The sequence below is a fragment of the Bison bison genome, unplaced genomic scaffold (genome assembly GCF_000754665.1).
Source record: "Bison bison bison isolate TAMUID 2011002044 unplaced genomic scaffold, Bison_UMD1.0 scf7180017849896, whole genome shotgun sequence".
In the NCBI taxonomy this organism is placed as follows: domain Eukaryota; kingdom Metazoa; phylum Chordata; class Mammalia; order Artiodactyla; family Bovidae; genus Bison; species Bison bison.
The window spans coordinates 723,689-734,746 of NW_011480469.1; the positions used below are offsets into that span (position 1 = coordinate 723,689).

The window sequence follows — 11,058 nt, forward strand, 5'->3', positions numbered from 1 at the left end:
TAAAAAGAAGTGGGTCATATTTTTAATTTTTTGAAGAAACGCCACAGAGTTTTCCATAGCACAGATCCCTTCTTCTTTTGGAGTCCAGGTTCCCTCGTGTGTCAAACAATCAGTTTTTACAAATGAGCCTGAATGAGGTGATCTCTAGGACACAGTCTGGCTTGTCTATCACTGCAGGAGAAAAGTCAGCCAGCCAGTCCAGCCCAGCCCTTTTCTGCCTGATCACCTTTGGCAAATTTCTGACCTCCAGCCTCCAAAACCATCTCCAAAATACCCAGGTCTTGTATCTGTCTGTCACCAAACTCCCAATTCACTGCTAAAATTTTTAGATGGTTTAAAAAGCAGAGCCAAGTGTGTGGGTTTGTTTGCTTTTCCCCTACCAGAGGGCCTTATAAAGTGAGCTTACTGGGTTTGTAGAGCTCACACTTGCCCCTGACAAGCAGAGTTCCACTGACACAGAGAAGCCTGTCCACCCTGAGTCTCCAGGGTGGTAAGAGGAAAAGAAAGTTAATAGAAAAATGAACATCTTTTGTCCCAAGCCACTCTCTCAGAGGACTCAGCAGTGATCACGATGGAATTCAAAAAAGTAGCCACAACGTACGAAACACCCCAAACTGACATCTTGCTTTTACAAATGCAGTAAGAGAAGGTAGGGTTCTTTCTGATAAAATAGAAGTTCAATCAGCAGCATTTGCCAACAGTGGCTCCAACCCCAAGCCCAGAGGGAGACCCTTCACTTGTGAAAAGAGTCAAAGATCTGTGGTCTTTAGACCCTTGTTGCACAAAACGGGGGCCCTGGACCAGCTGCACTGACCTCACCTGGCAGCATGTTAAAAATGCAGGGTCACAGGCCCCACCCCAGACTTTCAGAAGCAGAATCTGCATTTGAAAAGATACCGTGGTGATTCACACACATACCTTAAAGTTTCAGAAGGACAGAGATAACAGAATTCATAGCAATGTGAAAGATGGATCATGAATACTACTACAAAGGCTGTTCTCTGCTGTTGGCAAGTGGGCTGAATTAAATCAAGGTGCACCCACCACCTTTTCCACAGTGATGCAGGAAACCTGCTTTTCAGGTAGAATCTGAAGTTTATCAGCATCTTAGATGACTAATTTTTCTTAAGAGGCCAAAGGTAGCCACCAGGCAGCTGATGTAAATTCAGGAACTGCCAGGGTGCAGATGATGTACCCACAAATGAACTGCAGGTGTACATGAAACTCACCAACACCCTAGCCAGGAGCTGCCACAGCCACCGATGCCCAGCTGTGCTCACAGCTCTGCACTGCATCCATCCCAGTAATTCCTCCTCCAGGCGTCCCGGATCATTGCCTCAAATCCCTCTCCCTCGTATTAGCTTCCAGTGGAGATTATTTTTTTATTTATTCATGATCTGTACAGAGCCTACTTCCCCAAGGGATTGTGTGTGGCTTACAAAGATGAACACACTGTAAACAAGATGAGCAAAATTAAAGCAGAACAAATACCCAGTTCGAAGTCTTAGACTGTGTGTTCACATGATCTTTACTCTCTTGGCTCACCAGACTCCCCCATCCCTGCTCCTCCCCGGGAAAGCAGCAGGGAATTAACGTGACGGATGAATTTGAAAATAAACTGGGGATGCTCAGATCATCTCCTCTTCTTTATCTCTTGGGAGTGAGTTTGCGCACAGGGAGTAAAAATTCCACCCTGCTCCTTGTGGGCACAAGACTCGCCTATACCACCCCTTCCTGGCCCCCCCCCACCCACATGGGGAGAACCAGGAGTGCCATGTGGATGAGGGTCAGCATTACTGGTAGCTGGTTGGGTATGTCTGTGTAATGGTGGGATTATTAAAAAGCCTATGCGCACAAAGATATGAACTACATTTTCAACCTCACTTCTATCAGTTCTAAAAACTGATTCTTTGGCTCCCATGTTTTTACTCCTTATTTCTCAATTAGCTCAAAACTCAAGTGAAGGGGAAAGGTGCTATTTATTATGTCCTTTCAAAATCCCAACAAAAAGATCTGGAGAGCTCATGCTACGTAGTGATCAGCGGAGGGACTTCCCTAGAAGTCTAGTGGTTAAGACTCTGAGCCTCCCATGCAGGGGGTGCAGGTTCGATCCCTGGTTGGGGAACCAAGATCCCACATGCCTCATGGCCAAAAAATAATAATATATAAAAGGGTCAGGGACTTCCTTAGCAGTCCAGTGGTTAAGATACCCCACTTTCAATGCAGGGATGCAGAGGACAGGGGTTCAACCCCTGGCTGGGGAACTAAGATCCTACATGCTGAGCAGCACAGCCAAAAAATAAAATTTAAGAATATATATTATTAAAAATATAGTGATGAAAAAAAATAAAAAATAAAAATATAGTGATGGGGGGAAAAGGCCTGAAATCTCTGGCTACCAAGGCCGAAGAGAACATGTGATTAGTGTGGGAGATGTAACTAGAGGTCACTCAGTACTCTTGCCACTCACCTTACCTGCCTTCCTCTCCCACACAGACTGGAAAATCTAAAGCCTGCCTTCCCCAAAACCCTGTTAGCTAGGAGAGGCCAGGCACTCCATTCTGGCCAATGGGACGTCCTCAAGAGTAAACGGACACTGCCTCCTCCACGTTCTCCTTCTCTAGGGGACAGGTGGGATGCCTGAGATGCAACAGCCTCTGCTAACAAGGGCCGGGCAGGCAGAGAGAGGGTGTCGGCACCAGGGAAGGCTCGATGGCCCTTGACCCCCTACCCGAGCTGGCCTATTGTTCATGATGAATAACTCCCTAACTAGCAAAGCCACAGATACACTTGGTTATATGTTTCTAAGGAACGCTGAGTTGAAAGATATGTATGTGTATCTTTGTTTTTATGACTATAGATAAAATCTTATATAGAGATATAGACTGTTCTAATAAAACATCACTAAAAAACAGATGAAGATTTTCTAGACAATGTTTTGAAGAAGTGACTCCTTTTCTTTTTTCTAATTACATATTTTAAAAAGATAGCTTTAAGGGTTTTCATACTCAGAAAGAGCAATCTATGCCAGATAGATGGAGAGAGACAGAGACAGTCATAAACACACATATATATGTTTATTCAACTCTAAAATCTTGATGAAATAGAACTCAATTAATTTCAAGCTCATTTTACTTTTAAAAGACTAAAGAAATGTCAAAAAAAAAAAAAAAAGAAGAAGAAGAAGAAGCATCAAGAATGTATTTGCCTGGGAAATCTCATGGACAGAAGAGCCCAGTAGGCTACAGTCCACAGCATCACAGAGAGTCAACTACAACTTAGCAACTGAACAACAACAACACACAACCAGGCAGACTGTGATCTGGGGAAATACTTTTTGATGGAAACATGGCAGAAAATGGAGAGTGAAGTGACCTAGCAATATGGAATAGAGAGTTCTGGAAGAAATTAAAATTTGTATATAGAATGACAGCTGCAAATATTCAAACAATAAAGTCTGTGGCTAAAGGGAAAAAAAAGAAATGTATTTTAAAATAATAATAGAATTATTGATAGTTCTGATTTTTTTAATTTATTTGCAATTTGGAACCAAAGTTGGAACCAGTTCTTGTTTGTTGGGATTCCCTGGTGGCTCAGAGGGTAAAGAGTCTGCCTGCAATGTGGGAGACCAGAGTTCGATTCCTGGGTCAGGAAGATCCCTGGAGAAAATGGCAACCCACTCCAGTATTCTTGCCTGGAAAATCCCATGGACGGAGGAGCCTGGCTGGCTACAGCCCACAGGGTCGAAAAGAGTCAGACACAACTGAGTGACTTCACTTTCACTTTCAGTTCTTTCTCAACATCATCCTGTACAGGCAAGGTGGACAATGAAGACATCACAGTGGTGAAGCTGGGACACCACAGGCCTTCAGACTTCAAAGGAGCTTTTGTTAACATTACAGTAAGCACAAATGTACATTACATAAATGTTCATACGTTAAAGAAAGATAGTCGTCAAAGGCTGCCAAGCAGAAAGTTCTGGCAGTAAAACCTTGGAGCTTCAGAAAATGCAACTAATCAGAATATAACATTTTCCCAACAATGATCAGGATTTTTCTGTACAGAGGAAAGAGAACCCTCCTGTGCTGTTGGTGGGAATGTAAATTGGTACAGACATGTGGAAAACAGTATGGAGGTTTCTCAAAAAACTAAAAATAGAGCTTCCATATGATCCAGCAGTTCCACTCCTGGGGATATATCCAAAAGAAACAGAAGCACTAATTCAGAAAGATACATGTACCTCAATGTTCATAGCTGCATTATTTATAATTGCCAAGGTATGGAAGCAATCTAAGTGCCCATTAACAGATGAACTGATAAAGAAGATGTGGTACACATATACAATGGAATATTACTCAGCCATAAGAAAGAACAAAACTTTACCATTTTCAACAACATGGATGGACTTGGAGGTCCATCCTCCAAGTGAAAATTGCTCAGTCGTGTCCAACTCTTTGCAATTCCATGGATGCTAGCCCGCTAGGCTCCTCTGTCCATGGAGTTCTCCAGGCAAAAGTACTGGAGTGGGTTGCCATTTCCTTCCCCAGGGGATCTTCCGGACCCAGGGGTAGAACCTGGGTCTCCTGCATTGTAGGCAGATTCTTTACAGTCTGAGCCACCAGGGTAGGTATTATGCTAAGTGAAATAAGTCAGATAGAGAAAGACAAATATTGTATGATGTCACTTATCATGTGAAATCTTAAAAATGCAATAAACTAGTGATTATAACAGAAAAAAAAAGTAATAGACTCACAAGATATAAAGAACAAATTACTGGTTACCAGTGGGGAAGGGACAATAACAGGGTAGGGGATTGAGAGGTGCAAACTATTATGTGTAAGATAAGCTACAAGGATATATTGTACAACATAAAGAATAAAGCCAATATTCTACATAAGTTTTTTAAAAGCATGAGCAATTAAATATTCAAAATGCAAAAAAAAAAAAACCCAGAAAGAGAAGGATTGTCTTGTACAATGTATAAGGAGTGATTTCCCGGTGTTCTCATTTCCTACATAATGGTTCTTTCCTTCTTCCCAATTATAAAGAGATATGTTTAAACATTTTCAGACACAAACGGAGTAGAATATCTCCTGCTCCTCACTCTGCTCACTCTTTAGGATGAGTTTGAATTCAGCTCTAACAAACTGAAGTGCTGCTGGCACAGTGCTTGCACACGTAATCCCATTTGGTCCTCAAAATATCACAGTGAGGGGGCTTCCCTGGTAGCATGGTGGATTCTTACCCGGAAGATCCCACATGCTGCAGGGCAAGTAGGCCCTAACACAACAACTACTGAGCCCACGTGCCTCAGTTACTAAGCCTGCAAGCCCTCCAGTCCGTGCTCTGCAAGGAGAAGTCACCACAATAAGCTCACACACCCCAACTAGAGAGAGCCTGCACTAAACAACAAAGACCCAGAACAGCCAAAAAGAAAGAAAGAAAGAAATGTTTTTAATAAAAGGAAAGACCTTTGTCAATAAAACATTTTTTTTTTAATATCACAGTGTGGAGCAGAGGGGGAAGGAGAGGGTAAAACGAATGGAGAGAGTAGCATGGAAATGTATACACTACCATATGTAACACAGATAGCAGTGGGAACTGCTGTATGACTCAGGGAACTCAAATGGGGCTCTGTGACAAACGAGAGGGGCGAGATGGGGTGGAAAGTGGGAGGGAGGTTCAAGAGGGAGGGGACATATGTATACCTATGCTGGTTCATGTTGATGCATGACAGAAAACAACACAATATGGTAAAGCAATTATCTTGCAGTCAACAATAACTAAATTTTTTAAAAAAATATCACCGTGCAGGAAACAAATGGAATAAGCCCTAAGTGCAAACAGAAGCTGGAGAAGTTAAGGAATTTGTCTAAAGTCTCCTGACCAAACTGTATTTTAAGTTTGGTAGAGCCAGACTAAAATATAAGTCAGCTGCCTCCTGGTCTGGTGCTCTTTCTAAGGCACTGTGCAGACTCTGACCCTTGTCTGTGGTCTGAAGTGACAGCGGACACGCCAGGGAGGTGGAGTGGCTGCCCTCACACCGCCTGGCCAATGGCTGGCCCATGGCCCATCATCACCTATCCTGAAAATCATTCAATTGGAATTGTGGCTTTCTATTTTAGAAAAACATCCTTTCTTTTTTTCCCTTTTCCTACCTGGTTAGTCATTCTTTCTTGTTTCCCTGTTTGATTCATGAATTTTGTGCCTTGCAAAAGGTCACATTTTCTCTCCTTAAGATCCAATCGCAAATCATGATGCAGTTGCTAGCCTTACTTCTTCCTACCTACAAAGTTTTCTCTATGCTCCAGGTTGACACTGAACCTCTCTCCTTGCAGGAGGAGTTCGGGCACTGAATGTGTGTAAAGATTGCTGGGTCACATCTACAACCACATCGCTTCTACATGGAAAGCTGCCAGTATGTTAATGCCAGAACTTTCAAAAGATTAAGGTATATATTTACATTCCATTTCAATGATTTCTACTTAATTCAGATTTTGGTCCCAACTGCAATTACTAACCTGCTACCTGCTTTTATTTCCCTGCCCCTTATTCTGTGGTTGTTATCAGTTAGAAAGACTGACCAAAAAGTTAAGAAATGGGTGGGGAGTGGACAAGGTAATATGGAAGGACAGTTTTGCAGAAAATCACAACAATATACACCTAGTTATTTATTATTAATAGGAAAAATTCCATGTCATAAAGGGTTAACACTGCTCACGTGCTAAGAAGACAGTGTATCTGTTTAGTCACTCAGTTGTGTCCAACTCTTTGTGACCCCATGAACTATAGCCCACCATGGGGGCTCCTCTGTCCATGGGGATTCTCCAGACAAGAATACTGGAGTGGGTTGCCATGCCCTCCTCCAGGGGAAATTCCCAACCCAGGGATTGAACCCAGGTCTCCCACATTACAGGCAGATTCTTTACCATCTGAGCTACCAGGGAAGAAGATAGCAGTCTCCCTGATTTAAGTTTGTATGGAGGTAACCTGTCGGAGAAGGCAACGGCAACCCACTCCAGTACTCTTGACTGGAAAATCCCATGGGTGGAGGAGCCTGGTGGGCTGCAGTCCATGGGGTCGCTAAGAGTCGGACACAACTGAGCAACTTCACTTTCACTTTTCACTTTCATGCATTGGAGAAGGAAATGGCAACCCACTCCAGTGTTCTTGCCTGGAGAATCCCAGGGACAGGGGAGCCTGGTGGGCTGCCATCTATGGGGTCGCACAGAGTCGGACACGACTGAAGCGACTTAGCAGCAACAGCAGCAACCTGTAAAAGCTGCTTTAAAGGTCTAAAGAATGGTCTTGTTTTGATTATGTCTTGAGGACATTAAGCCAGTTCTGCATCCTTCTACACCATTCAGAACCCTACTGAATATGACCCATCCTTTGGTTTCAGTGGGCTTTCAGAAGTTCAAGGGCTCTGGGGTCAGATGGTGTGGGTTTGACACCCATAACCAAGTCACTTAAGTTCTCTGGGCCTTAGTTTCCTCATTCATAAAAAAAGGGGAAACAATTCCCATTTCCTAAGGCTGTTGAGAACATTAGATGAAATAACACAGGTAAGATTCCTGGTACTGAAACCACTGGAGCTTTTATCAAGATCCATTTAATACAAAGCAGAACTCCTACGAGTTACACCAAGAATGTATCCGAAGGCAGGCATCAAGACATTTTCCCAAAAAATGATTATTAGTTAGTTAAGTAGCTCAATCGTGTCCAACTCTGCGACCCTGTGGACTGTAGCCTATTAGGCTTCTCTGTCCATGGGATTCTCCAGGCAAGTATACTGGAGTGGGTTACCGTTTCCTTCTCCAGGGATCTTCCCGACGCAGGAATCGAACTCTGGTCTCCCGCATTGGAGGCAGACGCTTTAACCTCTGAGCCACCAGGGAAGCCCTGGTGGGCTTAATAATAGAAAATGATTATTAGTCAGTATCTAAATGAAGAAGAGGAGGAGGAGGTCGGGGGAGGTGGGAGCAAGTCCCATCTGTAGGACTTTCTTCCCCTTTCACATGTCATTTTAGATATTACCTTAAACTGGAAATATTTCTTCATTACATCGAAGGCACCTCAGACGCTGGACCTGTCTCATTTTTTGGTCTTCCCACAAGGAGCACAGTTCCTCAGCACTGAATATGCACTTGCTATTTTCCTTCTTGGTGAAAAGTATTGCTCAGTCGTGTCTAACTCTTTTGAGACCCCATGACTGTAGCCTACCAGGCTCCTCTGTCCATAGGATTCTCCAGGCAAGAATACTGGAGTGGTTGTCATTGCCTTCTCCAGAAGATCTTCCCAACGCAGGGATCAAACCCGGTTCGCCCTCATTACAGGTAGATTCTTTACCATCTGAGCCACCAGAGAAGTCCCTCCCTTCTTGGGGGGCAACCACTACCAGAAAAGTTAAATCTCAGGGCTCTGACATCAGATATTCTCTGTTTGTGTGGGGCTCTGCCTGTGTTTTTCATGTCAGTGGTACCTAGAAGTGGGTGGGAGACCCAAGTTTTCAAAATAAATGGACAAAAAGATCAGAAAGAAAACAGTTGGGATGTTTACAGAGTCAAGATGTCACTCTAAAGACTGCTGGTTGTTTTCAAAGAAACATATGTTTACAGTATAAAGACCTGACAATCAACCAACTCAACTAAGTGATTAAACTCAACAATGCTAGTGAATGGCCAGGTGCCTCTAATAGAAAACACATACCACGACCTATGAAGGAGTCTGGCCAAAAACATTTTGCCTGAACTGAATTACATGTTTAGACTGAACTTCCAGTTTACAGGAAATATAGAACATGGAGGAATGAGATACGTGCACCACAAGGAAATAATCAGATAACTCTAGAATGTAAAATATTCCACAAATTAGCCTTGTCACTTCGAAAAGTCTGTGTAGTAGAAACAGAAAAAAGTTGACACAGTTTTCTAGTTTATCAAACACTAAGAAAGCAAACAACCAAATGCAATGATTGAATGAATCTTGACTGGCTCATGGTTTGAAAAAAATAAATAGCTAAAAAAGTCACTGAGTGGACAATGAAGATTTGAATGTGGACTGGACTTTGATAATCAATGGAATAGTTACTTTCATGGGGTATTTAAGCTCCTGAGTTATATAAGAGAATGTCCTTATTTTCAGAAGACATGTGCTGAAGCTTAAAGGGACCCACAATTACTTTCAAAAGTCTTAACCTCCTACCCAATATATATACATATACATATTCTACACAAACACACACAGGTTGATACAGCAAACTTGACAATAATGAACAATTATTGAATCTAGGTGGTTGGATATACTAATGTTCACTATACTACTATTTCAACTTTTCTGTACAGTTTGAAAATTTGTCATAATAAACATTAGAAAACATGGAGGCGAAAGTAACAAGCAAGGGACTGCCCTGGTGGTCCAGTGGTTAAGAACCCAATTTGCAATGCACTGAATGTAGGTTCAAACCCTGGTGGGGGAACTAAGACCCTGCAGTGCTTCCCAACAAGAGAAGAAGCCACCACAATGAGAAGCCCGCGTGCACCACAACCAAGACCCATCACGGGCCAGAAGTAAAAAATCAAAAACAAGCAAACTATTCCTCCTTGCCTGAATAAAAATTTCTTTCTCTTGCATTTCATAATAACAACAAAGTATAAAACCCTTTATTTGGGCCAGTTACTGGGGACGACAAAGGGCTGCAACATCCTCTAAGGACAATAGTCGTCCTGAGGAAAAAGCATAGCCCTCTTTGTTGAGTATCACTTTCACTCCCCTTTCACTATCCACCAGCGACTGCTTTTCAGAAAATAGTAATCATTATTCTCCCAATTCATGAAACTGAGGGTCTTCAAACCAACAATAAAAACAGCTTTGGATAAACTTTACAACCTGTGAGGTTGCTTCTGCATAAAGATAACCTAGTCATTCGATATCACTCAAGTTTTTTTCTTAATAGTGAAGCAGACAATATGTAAGAAATACAGATACAGAGACAATACAGGCTGTTTCCTATAGTCTGGGTACTTCCTGCTGTTGGAGGCAGGAAGAAGTAGCAGTGGATGAAAGCTGTCAATGACCTCACTTCACACACCAGTCACCTCTATTCCTTCCTGAGCCCTTTGAGAAGATAAACTTGATAAACTAGAGCTTTTCCGAAGACAGGCTGCAAGAAAGAGAAGCACTACTCCACAGTGAAAGTCTGCATTACTTGGGAAAAGCCCAGTGTGAAGTGTGAGTCTTAAAAGTCACAGAACTCTCAACTGTTTAATTCCAGAACTGAAAACACACCACAGGGAGACTTAAAAACCAAAAAGCAAACAGAAGCTTACTGCTTAAAGTATACATATATAAATTATATAACACCATATATTCTCTGTAATATCTACCATCAACTAAATGTGAAAGAAAGTTCTTCTTTTCCATTTTTGAGTCCAAGCTCAGGTAAGAGGGCAGGAAAGGCTTACCTAGGTACAACGATGCGTTTTCTTTCTTGACATTGTCATCTAAGTAGGTTGGTCCCAGGGTATAAATAGGTGTGGAGCCCATTCCAATGAGAATCTGTGCGCACACGAATAAAGCCACGTAGACCCAGTGGTCGTTGCCACCCGAGTCCTTCAGGCAGGTGGGAGGCTCCACCTTGACCGAGGAGTTGCCGTTTTGACACAGGCCATAGTTGGAGGCGGAGGCGTTCAACTCTTGGATCTGGTAGGGCGGCGAGACGAAGTGAGGTAAGGCGAAGAGGGCAGCCCCCACAGCGATGAGGAGACCCCCCACGGCCAGCCACAGGGGCCGCCGTCCCCGGCCGCCGAAGTAGCTGACGAACACCACCACCACCAGGCTCCCAATGTCAAAGCAACTGACCAGCAGCCCCGACTCGGAGCTCTTCAGACTGTAGCGCCTTTCGATGGTGGTGATGACGCTGCTCAGGTACCCGGAGACCATCAACGCCTGGATGAAGGTTAGAAAGCACATGCAAACCAGGAAGCAACGGGAATCGGTGAGGACCACGTAGAGGCACCTTCTGCCCTGGAGCATGGCCAGAGTGGAGGACACCGACAT

At 43.2% G+C, this 11,058-nt stretch overlaps 1 protein-coding gene across 1 annotated transcript in view; it reads right to left on the reverse strand.

Moving 5' to 3' along the window:
• SLCO5A1 (solute carrier organic anion transporter family, member 5A1) overlaps positions 1-11,058 on the reverse strand; it is a 149,948-nt gene extending 138,890 nt beyond the window's left edge. The window contains exon 1 of the mRNA XM_010848201.1: positions 10,464-11,058. Within this exon, the coding sequence (XP_010846503.1) occupies positions 10,464-11,058 (595 nt within the window). The remainder of the gene's footprint in view (positions 1-10,463) is intronic.